The sequence below is a fragment of the Choristoneura fumiferana genome, chromosome 15, assembly GCF_025370935.1.
Source record: "Choristoneura fumiferana chromosome 15, NRCan_CFum_1, whole genome shotgun sequence".
In the NCBI taxonomy this organism is placed as follows: domain Eukaryota; kingdom Metazoa; phylum Arthropoda; class Insecta; order Lepidoptera; family Tortricidae; genus Choristoneura; species Choristoneura fumiferana.
Window position 1 is genome coordinate 9,967,853 of NC_133486.1, and position 24,809 is coordinate 9,992,661.

At 36.7% G+C, this 24,809-nt stretch overlaps 1 protein-coding gene across 4 annotated transcripts in view; it reads left to right on the forward strand.

The window, feature by feature from the left end:
• lilli (AF4/FMR2 family member lilliputian) overlaps window positions 1-24,809 on the forward strand; it is a 213,632-nt gene that overhangs the window by 138,769 nt on the left and 50,054 nt on the right. For all 4 annotated transcript variants that reach the window (XM_074098528.1, XM_074098526.1, XM_074098527.1 and 1 more), the window contains 3 exons: window positions 19,551-19,648; window positions 22,244-22,321; window positions 24,489-24,533. In XM_074098528.1, coding sequence (XP_073954629.1) covers window positions 19,551-19,648; window positions 22,244-22,321; window positions 24,489-24,533 — 221 coding nt within the window. The remainder of the gene's footprint in view (window positions 1-19,550; window positions 19,649-22,243; window positions 22,322-24,488; window positions 24,534-24,809) is intronic.

A 24,809-nucleotide genomic window follows, 5' to 3' on the forward strand; every position in this document is an offset into this window, starting at 1 on the left:
ATACTGTTTAGAAAATGTTGCATTGCGATAAGTTTACTCGTATAACAAGTGCACGTTTTTTTTTTCTAGGAAACATGAATGTTTAATGTCAGGTGACCGCCATGCGGTTCTTTGATTACTGCCTCACCGTATTTATAGATAGCCTCTGTCTCCTTCTGTATACCTAATATAGACCTCCTAAAAGTGTAGTTGTATTATTCCGCTTACAAAAGACTTACAGCTGCATATTTACTTCCTATATGTAGCATTCTAGTAGTATGGTATGAAACGATTTCGTTTCATGATACCATAAAGCGTGTCGAACGCACTGCTGGCAGTAATATGGATAATTGGTATCGGCAGAGGGTGGAATTCTCATGGCAAATATTGAATTGCAATACGGACCAACCGAACGTTGGATAATATGTGCTTTCAAATGTCCATTTGAAAGTACTGAACAGTAGTTCAAAGTGTTTTGATTAATGAATTAGGGTTATTTCACTATGGAGGGGCTATACTTCTGTAGATTTAGGGTATAGATGCTAATTTGGAACTTTATATCTTAATATGAAGACCGTTGGGCAACTGGTTCTTAAGCCGCAAGAAATCGCGTGTCGGAAAATATAGTATAGGCGCGCTGCATCTATGTAGTTGGACGGGGTGATGATATTTGTAAGGCCGAAAGCGTGAGTTAGAGGAGGGAAGCTGAAACTCGAGCTCAGTGGAGTTTCATGGTACACATACTGATGATTATGGTCTTAAATTGTTTGTATTTTATTTATTCTTTCTCCATGTTTTTTTTTCTTGTGTTTTTGGCTTATTCTATTTGTTTTAATGTAGAAATGAATTAACAACACTAGTGTGATGTAATGTATAATATATTGTAATAAATCAATAACGTTCACTACTAACATGCATGATTTCTCATTAAGTGAAATGTAAATTTCTTTTGAGAGTAATAAATTTCTTTAAACCGAAATTGAATGTTCGGTGTCGTCCTATGTGCTTAAAAATGTTTAAATAAATGCCTTAATTGTTTATGAATATGATAACGATTGGGAAAAATAAAAATTAAGCGGCACTATCAAACGAGTCCAAATTATCAGAAGAATGCGCGACGTCTGTGGGTAAATCAATTACTGTCTCATGTCATAAATGGATAACATGTTTATTCCAAACTAAAGTTAGACACCACTAGATATCCGATACCGTGTATTGCTATTCCTATTTGAAATTCAAATTAATCGGAGACTAATATATTGCTCAAATATTGATACAACGCCCAAGCTGATCATTTCCGCTGCAACAATCATCGAAAACAATACATTGCCATTCATTTAGAATAGGTGCATTAGTTTAAATTATGCTGGGCGAGCAAACAATGGAGTTTTGTCATTTTGTTTTAAAAAGATAAGGCATAACGGGGTAATTATCAAAATTAACTTCTTAAACCACCCTCGTTGGTAAAAAAACGATGATTACTACGCTATTTTTAAAACACTTGTTATCCCGACGCATACGCTGTTTTTCCTTTGCTTGCTGTATTGTGCCGTGGTGAAGCATTTAAATAAATAATAATAAATAAATAAATATCACGGGACAATTCACACCAATTGACTTAGTCCCAAAGTAAGCTTAGCAAAGCTTGTGTTATCGGTACTAAGCAACGGATAAATATAATTATATAGATGGATACATACTTAAATACATAGTAAACACCCAAGACCCGAGAACAAACATTCGTATTTTTCATACAAATATCTGCCCCGACACGATATATATATATTTGCATCAGATAATGCGATCATTATGTTCTGATATTAAATGTATCAAAATGTAGGATTGTTATCAGACATGTTTGTTTTCGCTTAAAATATAACTGCAATAATAATAAAACATCACTTACGAAATTAATTGTACTCCTCAGCCGGCAATTATAGAAGATTACGGCCTATAATAACGTATGCTTTTCGAACTGCTATTACTTACTTATTAGTTTATCTGTAGAATCAGCTTATTCACGGCGGTTGATGGAAGACGCCGAAAAGCGAAAGCAATTACTTATGTAAGATTTTTATGAATAGAATTTTGACGTCGGCTTATTATCGGTATTGTCGCTTATAACACAAAACTGCTACTTGGACTGCGATATTGCCTAACATGCTAGAGAAAAATATTGCACTTTTACTCTGAGATAAAAACCATTGCTTTGGGGATGTTTGTGCCAGATTTTAGTCTAAAACGCACTCAAGACTTCGCATATAAAAAAGTGGGTAATTTTCGAACGACAGCCCAGAGAAAAAACGTGTATAAGTATTTTTAGACATCGAGTTGTTTTTTTCTCTACGCGTTGTAGGGGATGCTACGAATGCTACGCCCCCGCGCCCGTAGAAGGTTTAAAAGGCTGAACCCATTTCCGTCTAACGTCTGAAATTGTTTCAAAAATACGTCATCTACACACGCCACTGCGTTTAAGAGCGTTTATACCTGCTGAGCTGGCAACGTTAATGTTAACTTATATATTAAGAAGTGTTTTATCAGAAAACATTTTTAATTTTTTATTAAATTTTTATGAAATAATCGAGAAAAACTAACAAAAATGCAACGTAAGCTCAGCAGGTATTAACGCTCTTAATCAAGTTACAGAAAGGTTGTTGAATATGTAAAAAACTTAAGAAGTACCTATTAGGTAGTCTTCCTTTATATTTAAAATAAGTGACAGCATAATTTTTAAGGGAGTGAATTTTTTTACAGAATAAAATCAGTTTTCATACCACACTTCATTTAAAATCGCTAGGCTAGGCTGTGGCGCACATTTCCTGATTATTTTATTCTGACTACACAATGAAGTAGTATGTATTACTTTATTGTATAAAAATAAAGAAAGGAAAATAACTGATAAACGTTGAAACGTTATTTCCTGAAATTACCTGAATAACCATCCAAATTGGATGATCCAACTGAAAAGCACAAAAATAAACAAACTCGAGCGTTATTAAATTAATAAAACCGCTACAATTCGCGAGTGTTTCAATTATTATGGCTTGGCGTGTAGAAGGCTGTTTGATGTGAAACCCAATTTCCGCTGCAATAAGCCATCAGCTCGATTATAACCAATAAATAGTTATTTCCTTTAAAATACTTCTAGACGCCTAATTAGGAAGATTTCTACCTAAAGACGTGGTAACATTTAACGCCCGACCAAAAGGTCAGATTATTTTGTATTTGACCCGTACGACTTCTGTTTTTTTTATTTAAGCTATATTTTTTGAATTATTTTCTAACTGCAACCATTTATCAAAAATATAAAATATGGTTGTGGAGTAGTTCAAGATATTCGTGTTCCTTATGTTACCATAGAGTTTCAAAGTCACATTTGAGTCACATAATGGTCGCACTAGAGATTTATACGCTACCTCAATAAATTACTGCATAGATTTGCAGTTTCCGTTATCGTTATAAATATCGTTTTGTTGCCTTTCAGTTTGATAAGTTGCCGCTTTAATGGCTCCAAACAGTGTGTCAAACGGCTGGGTATCGATGATTTAGGTTAATGTTTCAAGCGCATAAATAACTAGGAGTTTCGTTGGAAAAAAGGAATACTGATTTATGTTTGTGATGAATTTTCTTAGCGGCTTAAAACGTAGTAACTAGTTAGATCAGAAGTTTTGAACCGGTGTATACTTTCAGGTGTGCCGCGATTGCCGCGAATACGCGTGGCGTGTGCGATTCGCGTTGTCAGTTTGTTATGGTAACCGAGCGGAAGGAATGGCGGGGCGGGTGGAAGTGGTGGAACTCTCTACGCGCCAGTCCGACTCGCACTTGGCTATTTTTTATTGGTGTGCCGTGAAACTTTGATGAACGAAAAGTGTGCCGTTAAAACCAAAAGGTGGAAAACACTTCAGTTAGATAGTTACTAACATTGAAATGGTTAAGTTTTTATGATAACCGATTTTTATTATCCATCTGAACACTTGCACAACAAAGACTTATGGTAGTAGTAATGCAAAGTAATTAAAAGCACACCTTAATTACCTCGACGTTTCGACCAAATTGCAGCTGCAGTGGTCGCGAGTAATAGACTGAACTGACTGAAGTGTCACGCGTTCGTTTAGGCGATTTTTTAGATTTTTCTTCACTTTCAACCGCCATACTATATCTATGCCTTGGATTTTAAAAGTGTTTACTAACAAATTAGCCAGCGGTTTATTATTTCACTTTGGGTGGTGTTTTTAATACAAGCAGCCAGAGATAATTAAGCGATTTAGCAGTAAAATTCGGTACATTATAACGTCTTCCGAGCTCGACAATGCGGGCATTAAACACAGTTTTAAAACTCATATAAAAGCTGTGGCGGTCGTTTTTAGTGTTCGATGTTAAGGCTGGCAAGTAAAAAGTGTCAGATATAATGAAAGCCAGTTAGTACGTGCCTAGTAAAGTTATTTTTAGGTAAAACAGTGACATAACGCCTCAGCTGTAAATAACTTAGTGTTTGTAATGTGGGATCCTTTAATAGAGGTGCATTGAATTCTGTAGATAAAAAATTAATGTTTAGGAAGTAGAAGTTCCAACATTACTTGTACAGTTGAGTCTTAAAATATGTATTCGAACAACCGCATGATTGAAAAACATTAACAGGCAGCAACCAAAGTTGCTGAACGAAATAAGATCACAGTAGTTGCTAGACACGTTACATAACCGGTACATAAGTGCTAAACGGAGGTAAAGCAAAATTAGATTTACAATACAATACAATACAATACAATAACTCTTTATTGCACACCAATACAGTAAACAGTACAGAGAAAACAAGTATATACATAGAGATTTTCAAGGTAAGCAATAGGCGGCCTTATCGCTTCAGAGCGATCTCTTCCAGGCAACCTTTACAATGGACAGAAATAAGGAATACATCTACATCTTAATATTCCGATAGCAGCTAAACAGTATAATTTCAAAAGTGGCTGAACAGTCAGTGTACTTGTGAAACTGACTGGACAGTGTTATTCTATATAATGACTGAACAGTATAATTTCAAAAGTATACATAAGTAGGCAAGAAGGTTGCAATCATACATCGTTTTTGTGCAGAATAATCTAATACAAAGTACATACAACATCCGTAAACGATCCTTTATGAACCTTTTCAGTGGCCACTGTTATTTTTATTTTACTACCGAGAGCTGTGAGAATCGAGAATTAAGATCCGGTGTCGTTCGCCACAGTTTGTTACTTTGTACGTCAACGGTGAAGTTAAGTAGTGAAACTTTGTTAGCATTGGAAAAATCAGAGTTTCCAAGTGGGTTGAGTTTTTTTTTTATATGTAGTTTCTTATAATTTTTCAGGGTAAAACAAGGCCAAATATACAAGTTTTAAACCATGAGGTTAAATATTGCCCAGAACTGTAGGTTCCAGTTTGTTTTTGCAATAGTTTTTTTTAGCGTTTTTGTCCTTAATGGCATGTAATGTGGCACCACTGGTAGATACCACGGTTGCCGGCATTCGAACTCACACAGGTACTGGCAGAATACCAGCGCTACGGCTTGTTTGCCGCGGCATTATGCTGAGTCAGCGCCATATCTTCATTACATAATATGGCTCCCTGTATTACAATGTGGTTTCTCTATATCTGTTTTGTTCTCTGTATGATTGTTAACGTGTTTTTTTTCTTCTTAACGTTTATTCCTTCGTTTTTATCAAAAACGTGTATAGAGCCATGTTATTTTGTTATGAGGATTAAAGTTTCTATCTATCTACACTTCTTTTGTACTTATAATTATAACTTATAAACACATATACGATGGCTACATAATGGTAAATTGTATTTGATAACGTAAGAAGTAAGGGCTTTCTCCACTCATACCATGCAGTAGAAATAGGAAGTATTACGTGTCTACTAGTTTGAAAATCATGAATGACAATCCTTCCCCAAGCTGTTATAGTTGAGCTACTGCGCAAGCAAAAGAGAATTGCGTATATTATGTCCTAAGTAAAACGCGTAACTACAAATTATATTTGTAATCCTTCCATTCGCCATTTGCTGAATGTCTCGAAACAAGCTCGCGCGCTGACCCCTGATCCCTTCGTGTTGATATAAGTAATATTAGGAAAGCACACAAGTCGATAGAAAAATCTTTACTTTGTGTCGTTAAAGTATCGTACATTGTGCTAAGTTGTATTACGAGTACATTTTACAGTCTTGGAAGATTAGAAGTACTTACTTGTTCGCATAATGATCATCGTAATGTGCGATTTACGTCGTTTTTCTTTTCAAACGTGCTATATATTTCATTCTATTGTTTAACAGATGCAGAACTCTTTTGAATGTATTGCTTTGTGCACTGTAGGTACAGTCAGCTGCTTTAATATCTGCTACAGCGGAGCGTGCAAAAATCTCTAACACGTCCTATCGGCCCTAGAAATAGAGTTGTATCGGATATTTATGCACGCCTTATTGTGTCAGATATTGCTGCTAGTGACTGTTCCAACTTAAAACAGCCCCAGTTGGTTTAAAAAAAAATGAAAATTCTTAAAAAACCAATTAAAGTTTTCCCCAACCCATTGTAGGAGTAATTTGGCAGAGCGTGTAAAACGTTGGCGAAACGTTAGGCTACCCCCTGTCACTGTGACAAAGGCCTGGCTTCATTGTTAAGCCGATCGTTACCGGATAAATCTCCTTCTATAAACATCTGGATAATGTTTACTTTGGTTTATGCGTAATTTGGACTCGATAAACTAGTTTCAAGAACATTTCGCTCATTGGTAAGCCGGGGTATATAGTCTTTATTGGTGTTATTAAACTGTTAATTAGAGCAATTTTTAGAGTGATTGAGTTAGTTTATCTCAGGTTTGTCAAGATATTTTCTGTTTTTCGACTGGCGTCTTAAATAGGCCTGTGCTAACAACTATTTGTAGTAACCTTGTTTTTTTCACAACAACGATGTATTTGTTGAAGCCCATTTACTTAAAGTAAGCATAAGTCCATAAACAAACAAGTAATTATTTCAAAGTAATCCAAGCTCATTAGTTTGGCTCAATGTGTAGACACAGCTTTTAAGGCACTTTAGCTGTGATCTAAATTTAAGAACTCCTTCGTAACAAAAGAAGGTAAAGATATAGAATTTCAAATTCAACGTAGTATAAGTTCGTTAGTATAAAGAATACACTAGATCTTGCAAAAGTTGCTTTGACGGCGGTTGCGATAGCTAGGAAGTTGACGCTGTAGGCATGCATTCGACCGCATGGTGCAGTGCAGTGTTATATAATATTTTCCTCGGAAATATGCAAGCTGCAAGTCAGTTTCCGCAGTATATTCTATATAAATCTTTTACACCGTTAAAAAGAAAGACTTGATTGCTCTTCACTCAGTAAATAATATTTTTAATACGTATTCAGTGACAACCGTTAAACTAATGTACACAATGGGTGTGGATATTGATAATCGCGTTACAAACAAACGCGTAAGTTACACAACTGGTACAAAACTGGCAAATCAATTGTTTACACACAAACATTTCCAAAAATGACGTGCTTTTTCGTACCGTTTTAACGATCACGATAGTCTTAATGGTGCGATAAACATTTCACTGCCTCATTATTTCAAAGGCCTATGTTTCGTTTTTAGTGTCTTCAAATTAGGACCCTGTAAAATACGAGTTAGAGTTCACTTTGGAGTACTAATATATTAATTTTGCTGTGTCGTTATTTGTACGGTGGTGAGGGATTGGCTCCAAAGGGGAGACTTGGTGGTATCGGGAAAAGGGGGGATGAGTTGGTGTAAGAAATGCATTGATTGTTAATTTAGAGTAATGGGTGCCGGGTGGGGCATAAATCTTGATAATTAAAAAAGAAAACAAATTGAGGAATTGTTACGGCGATTTTGAGATATTATGCAAGCTTTTATTTGACTTAAACTTGCTGCATAAAAAAATATGCGTTTTTGTATGTTTGTGTGGGTCAAATCATGAAAGTCAAATTGAACAGGCTTCTAAATTAAATTGACTTGAAATTTGGTACGGATGTGTAGTTTGATTGACAATGCAAGTATAGTAAAAAAAGGTAGTACTAATATTTTTTATAAAAACTTAATTTGTTTATCTTTGGTAATTTAAAATCAATTTTGAACAATAACAACTGCGTACTTCTATTAATATAAGCTCACACGTATTTTTTTTTTAATTGCAAAATATACTTCAAATTCAAAAGATATCGAAGAGTTCTACGAAATAACAAACCGCAATTCAAACACCTGACATGCGTCTTGAAAACGTGGTGAAGCTTGTTAGAATTAATGTTTTAGAACCTCCCCCTCGGATTCTACCGCTCTTCACTCCAAAACGCCTTAAGCGCTTGGAAGAGTTTTCGGTTTGACGCAATATTCAGTCGTTTCGACAAACGTGACAGTATTGTTGCTGGCCAATTAAAAGCTGGAGGGTGGGAAACCGGTGTCGCTGAATATGTTGCCTTTAGGCATAGTTTGAGTAGCACAGCACTTACGTATAAATATGTACGTTAATCGTTTTTGCTGTAAAGCTTCAGTTAGCATAGTACAATGAGGATTAAATCTAAATTTTGTAGCATCAGCCGTTTTCATATTTGTATATTGAAGTAGGCTACCCTATCCGCTGTTGTACGTTTTCTTTAAAGGTATGGTTTCTGCTTTGGCGACCGGATCGCTTAGTTTAGAGTCTGACTAGAAGCTCAAGATCCCGATTCGAAGCCCGGGCGGAGCAAATAATTTGTACCCACTATCTGCTAAAATGTTCCGGATTTCTTTCAAAACGCCTTGTCTTTTTTTAATTTGAATCAATAATAATGTGGAATACACATTTAAAATATATGGCGACGTTTTGCTCAAAATAAAAATCCGAATTTAGAAAACACATCGCGTTGTAACTCAATCTTCCAAATTCGAAGTGAAAACTGTTGACGCTCACGTTTATCCAACGAGAACTTTCTGGAAATGTTTTCGAACAATTTTGCGATGAAAATTATTTTGCATAGAGCCGTCAACATGGGTTTATTGTATGAGTAACGTCCTCTCGAGACGATAGATTTGTATGCAGACGGCCGCTAGACTTACACGGTTAAATTTAATACAGCAAGAATTACATTGGAATAAAGTGCTGCTTAATAATGTACGTGAGCTCCGAGAATAATAAAAAACGTAGTAAGTACGTGATGAAAAATTAATGAAATCGAATCTGTCACTCGATATTGTTATGATAATGAGATTGGTGTGCTTTGAATAGGAAAAAAAACGGATCTAGTAATATGAATGAATACAACGATTTCTTTTAATATTTAACATTGTTTTTAATTTTGGAGTCTTGTTACGATATGGATAAACAATCTGTCTATTTCTGTAAGTACTAGAAGATGAGAATTTTAAAACAATAGGTCGCCATAAGCCATAAAGTCGCGGCCTTGAGTTTGCCATTTTGTTTCGTTTACGATTAAGACCTCGAATGTTTAGTAAACGAGGACTTTTGTTTAGAAAGGAGTTTAGGATATATTTGTATACAAATATAATAAAATAAAGCTATCCGTGCAATTGACAAGATTTCATATTTCTAAGACTATAATTTGATTCGTTCTCTGTATTCTGTTTGGAAAGAGAATGACGCTGATATTTTTAAAACTTCGCTACGATTATTAATTAATTATTTATTTTTTAAGATGTGCTTATTCTAAAAGGGCATAACTCCAAAACTACCACACATAGATCCATTACTTTTGTCTAGTCTCTATTTAAAAAAAAAGATCACGTAAATGTGACGTAGACGTTGTCAAAATGATGACAGCTCCTTTTTATGGTGAAAAAGGCAAAGGAAATATATCTATTCTGTGGTAGTGTTGGCGAATTCAGTTTTTTTTTTTTGTATTTTCTTAAATATGGAGAAATAAATTGTAATAAATATTTTCCCATGTTCTGGAGGCAAAACTTTCGATTCCTGTAGTATTTTACAGGTGTAAAAAAATGAAATCTTGTCAATTGATGGAATATAACAGTCACTGAATATGATAGATTGACGAATAAATTGTGTCAAGTTAGCAAAGTCAACTTATTAGAATTCAGTTCATGTGATTCGATACATTATTTCATTTTACGCTCGTCTTTCCTTCTCTGTGGTCGACTGTTAGAGCCATGATTGTTTTTAAAATAAAGGTCAAATCTTGTCCTAAATTTTAGATTCTTCAGTAAAATGTGATTGTAGCTCGTGTACTCTCTTTACACGGAGTGTGGTACTGTTTATGCAGTCGGTGGTCTGCATACAAACTACGTTGATGCAGTCGCCTCTCAAATGCACTTTACAACGGCCAACTCAAATGAATTTCTTCCACGTGCAATATTTAATATAGCCATAGCCAGGTACGCAGTCAGTTGGCTGATCTACGTGAAATTAATTAGCCAGTTTGAATCATTAATTATAATTTCTTACTCTGTTATTAGCGTGGAGATTGGTCCCATTATGATTTATTTATGGTTTTCCTGTGTATTTACCTATTACGGGTTAATTAGTTTAAATATAACTGATATGCTTCAATGATAATATGATATGATAATATGTTCCAGACAAGTTACTAATTGACAATATAATATAAGCATGCGGAATATGAGTCGAAAGGACTATTTCAAAAATAAGAATGTGTAAAATTGTGTTAGAAAGGACGTGATAACGGAGTCAACACCTACTTGTGAGTCCTTCGTGTATCACATTACATTACGTAATTTGTATAGAGGCACTATACAAGCCGAAAAATTAAGAAGGCACTAATAAGCTTTTGTTAATAGTCGCATTTTTACAAAAAAACTTTTTTGTTTCCTGTATTGTCATCCTATCTCTATAAATACGCTAAATTGGAGGTTGATCGGATAACTTACATAAATAAATAAATATCACGAGACAATTCACACCAATTGACCTAGTCCCAAAGTAAGCTTAGCAAAGCTTGTGTTATGGGTACTAAGCAAAGGATAAATATAATTATATAGATAGATACATACTTATATACATATTAAACACCCATGACCCGAGCACAAACATTCGTATTTTTCATACAAATATCTGCCCCGACACGGGAATCGAACCCGGGACCTCAAGCTTCGTAGTCAGGTTCTCTAACCACTAGGCCATCTGGTCGTCAACCAGACACACATTGTACATCTGTATTATACATATAAGAGCTTTTATAAACACCGCATAGGTATTAAACTTAAGGCTTTGTCACTTTCACTTGTACCTATCAGTAGATGGTGCACTTAACACTTAACTCTTAAATAAATATACTTTGCGGCCTTCCTCCGCACTGCACGCCATTAAATAATGCACTCAAGACAAATCATAAAACGGATATCTTCTCCTGCTAAGGGAGCATCCTTGGCGGTGGCCTCGGCTCTAACCTCGGTGTCTGCACAGAATTGGAATCAGCATACAATTACGACATATAGTACCTACCTACACGAGCATGACATACCATTGTAAACATTGCTTTCCAACTGTCTGATATTCGAGGGTATCTGACGGGTTGTAAAATTTGTAGGTTCTTAATGCGTTTTGATTCCATTTAAACATGCTTCCCGAACGTTTCGTGAAACACGGCGAGGTGAGGCTAAAAATGAACGCGGAATTCAGATTGTCGTTAAATCGCTATTTTTCTTAGATGCCACATGATATGTGCCAATAAAAATAAGAAAAAAATGTATCTTAGCTGTAATGAAAACTTTTTTGAAAAATTCATTTTTTTTGTTGTTGGATTTATTCGCGATCCAATTTATTAACAATATGCTCCCATTTGGGAACAAGTACGTCAATCTATATAAAATGACTTCAAGGTATTTTTAAAATAAAACAAAAGCTTTTCGTTTGTTCTCTGAAACTTTATAAATCTGCGTACTTTTAAAGAGTACAAGGTAGTGAACGCGTGCCAAGAATTCTTTTCCCAGCTACGCTCACATACGTGGAAAAGTATGCATGACACAACATCGATTATATTTTGGCTCCTGTAAATCTATCAGCAGTCTTTCGACGTGCAGTTTCCTTGTAATAGCCGAATAATGTTTCCCAATGCGGTAACGGTAGTTGTTATTTAATTTTAAAATGCTTTTGGGAAATAACGAGCCAATGAAGTAGATGAAACGTGCGTCGTAGTTGATAACTCCCAAGTGCAATCAAATCGTCGTGTATTCGTTTACAGTCAACAATAGACTAACATATAGGTATTGAAGAGCATTGTATGACCAAGTTGACCTAGAGATGTGGAGTCAAGTGGCTTGCCTTTGGTATTTTGTTCTTAGGTGAGGACGGGGAGATGCGAAAAGATAAGGCATGTTTTCTGCGTTCTGTAAATTACAGTTTTCAATTGAGCTGAATGATTGAGCCGTTTTAGCCCCTAGTGTGGGTTGTTGGTTCGCACTTTTAAATTTTTTCTGATATTATGTGCGAAATTACGTTTAAAACCCGCCATGACTTTTACAGTGAATAAAAAAATCGATAAAAAATCTGCATCCACATCTGAAGAGATGTGTGTAAAAATCCCAATCCGCATTGGGCCTGCGTGGGAACTGCGGTCTAAGTATTTTTATTCTGAGAGGTGAATCGTAGGACTTGCCGAGATAATGTCAATTTTTTACACAAATTGAGGGTTTAATTGAATTTTTTTAGCATCCAATGAGCATTTTAGCATCCGCCAAAATAATGAGAAACAAATCAAAAACCCTGCAAATTTATTAATTTCATTATAAAATTAGCATAGACGACCTTCTATAAACCGGGATACTTAGCGGCGCTAATTAACATCAACACGCACCGAGCATTATGCGCGCGCGCAGCGCACGTGTCAACGGCCGCAGGTGCTGGCGCGTCATTGGGCGGCGGCGGCCATTGTTACCCCTCCCCCGGGCACCCGCGCACGCCCCGCGGAAATGCAACCCTGTCATTACAGGGCCGCCACTTGATTGATTTAATTGCTAAAGGTACAATTACAATTAAAGGAATCTATAGTCTAGTGTTTTTACCTGTAATCTTAACGCGTTAGGCGAACATCTTGTACAGATCTATTGAATAATTTTTGCCATCGTATTTTCTCCTTAAAGTTCGTAAGTATTTATCTTACTCTCTCAATTAGTTCAGTAAGCTAGTTGAGAAAGCACGATACTCTTATAGGTATACGAACTTTTCCGATAAAATATGATGGCAAAATATTGTTTACAACATCTGTTAATAGTTTAGCTCTTTAAAAGTAATGGTGTACACTGATGGAGGTACCAATAAGACATTTGCATCAACCGCAATGTGCAACGTCGGTTTTTGACAAATTGTCATTTGAAGCAACGTTTTTGATGACGTTTGTTAAGCTGCTTTGAATCTGAAAAAGCAACGTTTTTATATGTATAAGGAAAAATACTTTCATTTTGCATATTATACTTTAATTTTTTAGTTTTGCTTTTTATGGAGAGCCCGGTTTAGTAGGAGGTGTTTATAAAAAAAATTAACTACGTACCTAATCTATTTAAATTATTCATACCTCCTCGATAACGCTAACATTAAGTACCTATAATATAACTTGTTGTGTAGACTTTCCGTGAGATCGCAGACGGGCTCTGACTTAGGTCTTAGACGCGAGTTTAAGCTGCCTAATCTAACTGGCTCGTAGACAACGTAATATATCTACTTACTTATACGCGGAGCATATTGTTAACTCAATTTACCTCAAACTAGAGCTACGAGATCCTTTATACGCTGCTAGTTTTTACCGTCATAATATAGGAAATTATTGCTGTGAATTGTTATAAAGTTATTGTTTAATGAAACTAGTTTAAAGTTCGTCTTTAAAGCCGCGGGTTCAAGGTGGATGCAGGATACTTTTCAGCTTTATGCTTCTCTCTTCAGTTGTAATTGGAATTGATGTCTTTTTAATTTTCAATATGAATAATCTTAGTGATATACCAAGCTTACGTGTCCGTTATGTTAGCTGTTTTATCAGTAATCAGAGACCTACCCTAATAATACCTTGTTTATTAAATAAACCACACAGTTATGTCACAGTACTTATCTTATATAGAATAAAAATTAAATAGGCAAGGACGCCACTTTTTACAGAGCTATTCAATGATATAAATAAATATCACGAGTGTCACCTTGTTTATATATTTTTATTTTTTATTTATATAAACAAGTGGTACAATGGTATGGTGGGTAGTGGTATGAAGTCTGTTTGTCACGAGTTTTTTTATCCCGTGTTGACACCAATTGACCTAATATCAAAGTACCTAAATAAAGCTTTTGTTCACTTAAATAGATAGATACGTACTTAAAATAAATATTAAACATCCAAGACTCGAAAACAAACATTCGTATTTTTCATAAAAATATTTGGCCTGACCGGGGATCGAACCCGGGACCTCAAGCATCGTAGTCAGGTTCTTTACCCACTGGGATATCCTGTCGTCAAATATGATATAATGTACTTATAAAGTGATTGAATATGGGAACAAGTTTGTTTGAGTATATTAAGTTCTCTACTCTTTGCTGTCTTAGTCGTGTCAGAAACTCCAGGCTACAAATATTGTTTGTGTGGGAATTAATTCCCAGATACCGCGAACTTTACCTCGCACCGTAATATAGCTAATGATGGATCTCGAGTGGAACCTTTTTCCTCGAATTTCAAGGGTTACGTGACATTTTTTACTCTGATTCACCGTATTTTGCGGGAGTCCCGGTAATTCACACAGGTTGTATGTTAGAAAGGAAATGCTTGTTTGTACGGTTGAGTAATGGTGTTTTATAAAGAGATTTGCTTACTTTAGTTTTGTATTTTATTCTTCTTATGCTCGGGAAACACTAGATACTAATAATCACCGGCAATTATATCTTATGCGCCAGAGTCTTTTATTCGTATAGGACGTTTCAGGTGTTTTCGAGTGCTGGATGCTATCACTCGATAATCTCGATATTGACGGTTGTGTATGTATATTATAAAAAAAATAAACGGACTTTATGCCTCTAATGCTAGTTACCATTGGCACAGCCTAGTAACACTTTGATTCCCCAAATGTTTTACGTGACGTCAGTGATATAATAAAATAATAAATAAATATCATGGGACACTTGACACCAATCTAGTTATTATAACAACTGACCCAAACTAAGCAAAGCTTGTACAATGGATACTAGGCAACGGGTAAACATACTTATATAGATAAATACATACTTAAATACATATTAAACATCCCAGACCCGAGAACAAACATTCGTATTATTCACACAAATATATATCTGCCCCGGCCGGGAATCGAACCCGGGACCTCAAGCTTCGTAGTCAGGTTCTCTAACCACTTGGCCATCTGGTCGTCAGTGATGACAAGTATGGCAAAGATTGTGTACAGTAATTGAGAGTTGTTGCATCGGAAGGCATGCCTAAGTCAGTCTTTTCTTTTTGCCTAACGTAAACATTAACGCCATGCTACTTTTGGCTACTATACCTCTAACAAATAACAAACAACACCTTTAGCAGCGTCACAAATAAAAAGCAAATGTAAATCGCAACCCCTTCGGTGTAGAAAAACACAATAACTCCCCACTAAGTAAGAAGTCTGTAGATAAACCGTCCTGCATTGCGACTGCAGCGGTATAGAACTCATTATTTCTGCGGCAACACCGTTTTAATTAATGTGCGCCGTATTACATCCTCCTCTTGAACATTACCGACTCGGTAAAAGAATGAATGAATGTCACCATCGTAAATAAATCTGATCATTTTTCAACGGCAATAAAGTGGAGAATGAAAATTGAAACGTTTACGGTTAACTGTAGGTTTATGAATATGATAAATTTGTTTTGGTTGTTGAACTTGACTTATATACGATGTTTAACTTAATAAATAGAGCATGCGTCGTGAAATAAACAGAAATGACGCATTGGTATATATTTGTAAGATATTTCAGTTGTTTCCTGTTTTGGAAAACATAGTTATGTATTGGGTAACGATTTTGTTTTTTCAACCAATTTACAATTTGTAACATGGAATATATATATAGTGTATTAAGTATATATGTATATAGTGATATGTACACTTGGTTGTATATCATTATGTGTATCTTTTATCTGTTTTTAATATACACATAAAACAAATGTCTGGTTATTTTGCGTCACGTCACATCAAAATGCTAACTGACGCGCGGAACTGCTATTAAGCTGTCCACTGATACTTGATAGCGACCGATAAGCGGATGCAACTGATGATAGACAGTTAAATCACTTTGATATAGTTCACCTAAAAGATAAATATGTTGGTCCTTTGGTAACATCGACTTACCAACAGACATTGATGAGCTGGGAGCAACTTCGCTGAATTTTTTTATTTTTTATTATTAGCACTATGTTTGTACGACGAAACCACACGCCACCTGAGGCTGCGTGCCCACCAGAGATGTGCGAGGATGTGTTCCAGGAATGTGTTTTCATGAACCAATAGAAACGCTTCATTTACCTATGCTCGTACAGCACCGCTCTGGTGGAAACAGCTGAGCGGAGCGAGGCTAGGTAAATGAAGCGTTTCTATTGGTTCATGAAAAACATATTCCTCGCACATCTCTAGTCGAAACGCAGCCTAAGAGTGTAGTCTGAAAAAAGTTACGCTAATATTTTTAAAGCACAACGTTCGCAACGCGCTCTATTCTAGCTTTCAGTTAGAATTATTGTTGTGATTTTGTAAAAGCTTTTGTAACATTAGTACATCTGCATTAATTTTTACCACAGCGGAGAGTGTAAAAATACCTGACACGTCCTACCGGCCCTATGTGTAGAAATAGAATCGTATCAGATATTCATGCCCGCATTTGCTGTGTCAGATATGAATGCTGGTGACTATACAAATATGAGAATATGAGCCTGTACATCCACTTAATCCTAACGGACACAATTATGATAGAGCTGTTCGCAAATGCTAGTCGCACGGTATTACTGACGGCCGCAGACCCCGCAGATGGCGGTATTTACTGCTCCAATAGATATATATATAAGAGGACCAGCAGGCTAGAGGACACTTCAGCCTACTTCGCATGGCTAAGGACGCTAGATAGCTTGTGAACGAATGCTATTCATAATCCCTTGTTTCGACATCATGTGCCAGCATATTATTTCACCCTTCTTTATTTTAATGTATCAACAAAAAACAATAAAAACACTTTACCAGGCACTAATGTTTCTTTGGCACCAAGATGAAAGACTTCAATCCCCTTCTACGTTGATTAATTCACTACGAAAATAACTCTTAGCTGAAAGACCTTGCAAGAAGTTAAACAAGGTTCCTCCGTTGTTCAAACTAAGTTAGTAAAATAGAACTTCAACGCTACTTTCTGCGGACTAGCTTCAAACCACTTTAAAATGATTGTATAGTGCTCCGGTTCTTTGTTTCTAACGATTCTCACGAGTTCACCTTATCTTGGTTAAGTAAGTGACGGCTAACCTCTCTGCTTACGAAAAGTGCACGCGAAATATATTTTGAAACTATGAAGATTCCATAACTTCATTCATAATAGTTTTATTGGCATAATATCACGACGTGAAATATCTACCTAATACGACTTGCGTTTTTCTCATCGCTTCGCGTCTTGTTAGATACAGTACAACACTACACAGATTTGTGTCAGTACTCTGCGTTTAAACTAGATCATATGCGGTTGTTACAAAACATAGGAACAGCCGTTTTTAGATTCTATGTTATGGTGTCTTCATAAGACAACTCTCATTCAAATAATAACTGAGTGATAAGGAAGCCGTGGTGGCCGAGTGGTTTGACCTATTGCCTCTCAAGCAGAGGTTCGTGGGTTCAAACCCCGGCTCGCACCTCTGAGTTTTTCGAAATTCATGTGCGGAATTACTTTGGAAATTTACCACGAGCCACGGTGAAGGAAAACATCGTGAGGAAACCTGCACGAACCTGCGAAGCAATTCAATGGTGTGTGTGAAGTTCCCAATCCGCACTGGGCCCGCGTGGGAAGTACTGCCCAAGCCCTCTCATTCTGAGGGGAGGCCTGTGCCCTGCAGTGGGACGTATATAGGCTGGGATGATAAGGCAGTGGTACTTACAATAAAGCCATTCATGTCATAGGCAAGTCCGGACATCTCCGGACAGCTAAGGAGTGGAGTGCCCTGCCTGCGTCTCTGTTCCTTGATCGCTACAATCTGGCCTGTTGGGCAAGCGTGATCCGTCTTTCTTAGTCCTCATCTTCGTTTACCATCAGGCGTGTTTGGAGTACTTTGTAGTCAAACTTAAAAATATATATGTATCTACAACAAAATTTATGGCAAATCGTCGTAAAACAACAGGCAGGTTTGCTATGTAGATTGGGTGGATTTAAATGATTTCAGGTACAGCTCTACTGTCATATACTGTATGGTGTGCGGTAAGACTAGTAAGCAACCGAGGTAATGTAAAATAGTAATTGACCAATCTCTGGCGGGCGATCGAGCGTGCGGCGGTTATGTTCGTGATTTAACGTGCAGACTTGCCATTAGTGATTTTATTAACGTGTTGGCGCTGCGAAAATGTTATGTTCTATCTGATTTGGATTCGATATGCTGTCGGCTTCCGTAAAGAAAGTTTTCATATTGAGATAAATGTCAATATGTCCTATTTTTTAAGTGTTTGCTTATTTTCGTTAATTTCGTCCACTATTTGTCGTAAATCGAATATATATATTCTTAAAAAAAGATGTCTTACAAAAGGTCTTATTAAACTTCTTAATTGGGGTGGAGTGTCGGGACAGGTCTTAACTTTAAGCGAATTCGCACCGCCCTGAAAACTTAATAAAAATTAATAACGTATTCAGAAACCTTTCTATTCCATTTGCATAAAACACAATAATTGAGGCGGGGCGCGCGCGGATCACCGAGCAATCTAGGCATCGTAACTCGGACTCCTTTGTCCCGATCGCAATCTCCATAAACCAGCTAAACACCTAGCCGAGATTCCCCTGCTTCCCCACGGGGACTCCGGCGGGGGGAGATGGGGGCGCCGCCCAAATACTTCCCCCGCTCTTTAGATATGCGGGAGTTAAAGTGCCCTATGATTTCGCGACTTCGCCCACTCGACTAGGTGATTGTCGTTTGTTTTTTTTAATAATCGCATGTAGCGATTTGTGTAGGTACAGTTCGTTCTTTAATTAACCATCGTCTCGTGTTAAAGATAGGGTGCATGAAAATTTAATTTTGTAGGCTTTAATGAATGATACTTATGCCTTCGTGAGGATTTGCAGGTGTTATTTATACTATTTTAATAGTCACAGAAAGAGCATTTATAATTTACCTACATGTTAACTGGCCATCAAAAAAACCGCAAATGGCAAAATCACATTTTTGGAAAAAGTTATGTGTCGGTCGGTTTTATGTAATAACTGATTTAAGCTTGACAGTTTCACGCATTTTGACTTTACTAAAGTGAGGTTAACACTATAAAAACATTTCATATTAAGTAGCTTTAACTTGTTTTTTATTCCTTTTAAATTTCTTAGTTGCAATACTACTTAGACTAGTAAATAACTAAACCGTTCTGTCCACTTGTCCACAGGTCCTCCTTCGCGGCGCGAGAGCGAATTCAAAAAACCGTCGCACGCGCCGCAGACCCACAACGGTCGAGTGCATCACCGCCCTTACGTTCATCCCAAGGTAAAAATCATCGTATGCTCTTAGGAACTATCTGTAGTAATTTAAAAGAAAAGGTCTGTTTGTGATGGATAAACGCAAAAATACTCGATCGTTTTATAAAAAAAATCATCTAGGTATAGGAAACTTTACTATATCATCAAATAAAAAAGAATCCTTTTAATCCCTGAAAAATGCAAAGTTCCCTTGCTAAAAGAGTTGAATGCAGGTGGACGAAATTTTATATGTATATAGCAGGATGTCAAAGTCAAAGTCAATCTTTATTCAATCCATACTAATATTATAAATGCGAAAGTGTGGGTGTTTGTGTGTATGTTTGTCCGTCTTTCACGTCGTAACGGAGCCACGGATCCAGGTGATTTTTGGCATAGGGATAGTTTATGGGCCCGAGAGTGACTTAGGCTACTTTTTATCCCGGAAAAATGCACAGTTCCCCAGGGAACAGCGCGCGATAACCGAATACAACGCGGGGGGAGCCGCGGGAAAAAGCTAGTTTAGGCTATAAAAAGCACTTATTTGATGTCGGGTTTAACACTAGGCTTCTTTTTATTCCGGAGTTCCCACGGAATCGGGAAGTAAAATTTCAAAATTTCAACCGCTAAGTCTAGGGGCATTAAATTTTGCACGGGTGTTTTTTATACAACGTCAGTGGAAACCACGAGACGTACATATTTTTTGGGGATTTCCTTGAGGATATTGTCATATTCAGGAATTTAAATTCAACTGCCGAATTTCATGATTCACGCTAACCAAATCAAGGTTAAAGAATATAGTGTACTAATATTATATCTTAGTATATATACCATGGTTGCAATAAAGTATTCAGAATTAAATTGTATATAAATAAATGAATAAATAAAGTTAAGCGTTACCCTCAGCTGGTAGGTACGTTGTTTTGTTCAAGTGCTTATTCATTAAGGCTGGTAGTCTATGGAAGGCAAAAGTTCACAAACATATCCTGGTTATGAAAATTGTTTGCAATCCGCAGTAAAGAGGTGAAGTTTGTTGCTTCCTCTTTGGAAGCTTTTACGCTGAGCCCGTCATGTAGATCCGTAATACCGTGAGGTATGATGTTGACCAGAATGTGGAATATGAAGCAAACTGCTTTTGTCTGCTAACGTGTTGTAAGCTAAAAAGTAACTAGTTATTATACATAGTAAACCAGCTTCGTCTGCCTGCGCACTACGCTATTTTCCGGGATAAAAAGTAGTTTTATATGTTGATCTAGCTAGGTTATAAATAAACTATCGGTGTGTTCATTGTATCTAAATCTCTCCTGCCAGTTTAGCATGAAAGAATAAATAGACACTATACAGACACACTTGCAAAGTTCGCATTTATACATAGCAATTGGTAGGAAGCGGGGTGGAAAGAAAACTTTGTCGTAAAATTATCAATATTTAGGGAAGTATTTCCATACTAAAAATAGGTTTTAACTGTGAAATTAATACTATATCTACTTACTATAAAGTGAGTCGGGCACTCTGAATACAGAAATACAAAAATAATGAAGTCAGGCAATTACGTCTAAAATACTCTCTAACCGTATCCAATTTAAAAAGCTTCGAGTAAAAGCCCGTATTATAATACCTAAAGCTCTGTTATCGCTAAACAAAGCTCTGCTCGGAGTAAACCAACGGCTCGGAAAGTTATCTCAAGTTTTGGTTTTGAAACTTTAGCAAAAAAAATTAAAATATGGTAGCCCGCAAGCGACGCTTTTGTTGTAATAGCGTTATTTTCTAAGTTTCCTCGCTTAGGGACTCTGCTTAAACGAAGACTGACAAATAAAATGATGCTCGACGCGTCATCGTCTATGCTTCTTTATTAAGATACAAGAGGTTAACTTTGTGTGTTTGCTTATATATAGTTTGTTAGTTCGTAGATCTTTAACTAACAGAAAATGACACAATCCTTGATTAGCCATAGTCTACTTTTAGTCCCGGGAAAATGCGAAATATGCACGAAATGCAGAAGAAGTAATGGGCACGCCTTGAAGTGTTCTGGTGCGGCTGGTCTGATCTAAGTGCAGACTGGGCGAGCTGAAAACCAGGCCCTTTGCATAGTCCTGAGGTACAGGCTACCAAATAGTACACATGTATAATCAACATATACCAGACGTATTTCGGACACTAATTTCCCAATTAAGGAAGTCGTCAAGAAGGTTCACAACCGACGACCGCGGTCTCTGTCAAGAGTGCAGCGACTTTGAAGAGAGATATTTCGGATCCAGCGGGCCTACTCCAAAGTTCGAAAATCGAAGTTCGTATCGTACCGTCCCTCTCACTCTCGTATTAAATAGTATAAGTCAGAGGGACCGCACTACACGAACTTCGAGTTTCGTAGTAGCCCTGCAGCATGTAGGAGCGCTCCCTAGGAACTGTGCCTGAATAATACTTGCTTACGACGGCTGCGATGTACTACCCTGTCCATCGTCATTATTTTTTCTGAGTACAGTGAGCATCAATAGTAGCGCATCAGTTTTTTAAAATTCAAATTCTTTATTGCCACCAAAAAAAGTAAAACAAAATAATAATAATGATAGTTGAAATTGAAAATTATATAACAGTGATTTGTAGCTGATTTCTTTTTCTTTGCCAGAACGATGCACCCGGGCTACCGGTGGCGCCGGCGCATCGACCACAACCCCTCAAAATACCAAACGGCATCCAAACACAAGTAAGTAATCGGATTGGAAGACATCGTAGCGTTTTAACCTCTTCACTTCACCGCCGCAAAACAAACGAAGTGACGTACTCTGTACGCCACAGAAAAACCAGCGACAAATCAACTTCATTTTTAATTCCATTGCAGAAGGTTTAATTTCGAGTTGAATGTTGGTCATGTATAGATGACCGTGGCGTGTGAGGCATTCCATTGGCTGTCACGACTGGATGACTCTGGCGGTGAAGAGGTTAATCACCGTTCCATTTGCGACTGGTTTTAATGATGTACAATTTTCAGCCAGAATCTTTATATTTTGTAGTAAAACATTGAAGGACGCGGTTTAAACGCTTTGAAGCCTTGTCTGACTAAGCAAAGCGAGTATTATTGAGCAAAGCATTTTGTTTAATTGTGTGTTATTTTTTTCGTTTATAAATACATCAAAAATGCGTAGCGCTATAGCGACATCTGGACAATTCGTATTTGAAAGTCCAATTGTAGTCAATTGAATGCACAGGTTCTTATTACAATGACATTAATGTCTAATTTTGACAAAATCACGCGTCTTCGTGGATGGCACTAGGTATACTTGAGAATTAAGCTTTTTTTTTATTAATTTGGTTAGTATTATTAAAAATAATTGAATAGCATACTGAGTCAGTAGGTATTTACCAGTATTTTATGAAATAAAAATCATAATGCTTACTAAAATTACTTTTTTGATAAAAAAATAGAGTTGGTACGGTGTTAAATTGCTAATGTGTTACAGAATCTTTGAACCCGTCTTTTCTTATGGTTAATGCCTCCATGGTTTTGTATTTAACAAGATTCGACTGACAGACATCGATAGATAAATTAATACCTACTTTATTTTATCCGTGACTCGTGACTGTAACAATCTTTACAAACTCACTAACAATAACAATACAATACTTTTATTGCTGTTACGCCGTAAATCATACGGCAATGCCATAAACGCGCCCTAAATTTAATCGCCCGGCCCGCTAAGGAGGCATAATGTGTACATAAAACTAGTTTAGTATTTGTGCTTGAACAAATTCGAGGAAAGCTCCTCGTTATAAAACAACACGCGGTTTATCTTGCAAGATCTGTTACTTAACGCCTTGTTAAACGCAACGAGGGGGTTCGAGGGGGATTGGTGACAGATTTTTATAATGAGTTTCGAAGTGCACGTTTTGGTAGCGTGCATTTTAGTGTGATCCCCAGACGGTCAAAATTGATTGGCGTGCTTAATAAAGTCGCTTGAGGCTTCGCCCAGCGTGTTTGTCAAGCATTTGCGCTCATTTTTACAAGCTTTTATTTTACTTGCAATGTATGTATGTATGTATGTATGTACTGTACGGATTAAATCTTGCGGGTTGAATTCGACCCACTTCCAGTGGTGGAATTGACTTGAAATTTGGTATACTTATATAAATCTGGTGACAATACAATAATCAGGCAGTGACATTCTGGTGGTCCGGCCAGGATTGTCTCTGCAGGACGGAACTCCTCAACGGTAAATGGCATCGACTTGAAATTTAGTACAGAAATGTAGTATGATAATGCAAGTACATTTAACAAAAAGTACAGTCAGCAAACAGCTTGTAATAAAAATTTAATTTTGAACAAAAATTTGTCTTTCACTCACTTTAAGTAGATACTTTGAATTGGTTGCTTGACGTGCAAAATATATGCATTGCAAAAATAGTGTTTATTTCAGCGATCATTACTTATCAAACACATCAAACTTAGTTATTGGGCTTATCAAGCAATTTTGCCCGTTTTGGCACAGCTTAAGAACCATGAAGTTGTTTCTTCTAAGCTATGGGAACTTTGCACTCATCATTCAAAAAATCATAATTAAAATTGCTCCGTCAAATCTGTCCAATGAACACAATGTCCCGTGATGCAAAACTTCTGCCGCAGCAAACACGACGAAATATACATACTTGTGGCTTCTCTTCAATCATTTCCATAGTAAATTCGCGCACAAATATTAATATCGATGCATAAACGTGTGCCGATGAACAATCGCATCTCGAGCCGTTTATTGTATTCCGTAGAGCCTTTGTTTCAAAAATAAACGTTAAAACAACGTTAACATGCCTCGATATATAAATGACGTTTTGTTTTTCAAAATCATATTTACATATTGTCAAGGTTCCATTTCTGTTTTCAGAGTGCAGTGGATAGCTGTCAGCCTCCAATAGAAAGCATTTTAAAGGTAAGCCAGCTGCATTGTTTGTTACGACGACGCTTAGAAACGTTTGATAGGTTCTGTTTGGGACGGTGAACGGTTTTTTTTTACATTTAACCACTGCTTTCTTCACAGTGGAGTTGGTGATAAATTTTTTAATGTAATTTCACACACAAATTCCAAAATATTCAGAGGTTCAAGCCCGGTTTCGAACTCAAGACCTTCTGCTTGAGAGGTCATAGGGCAAACCACTAAGCTATCAAGACTTGCTCTTTACTATAACTTTACGTATCTAGCGAAAAT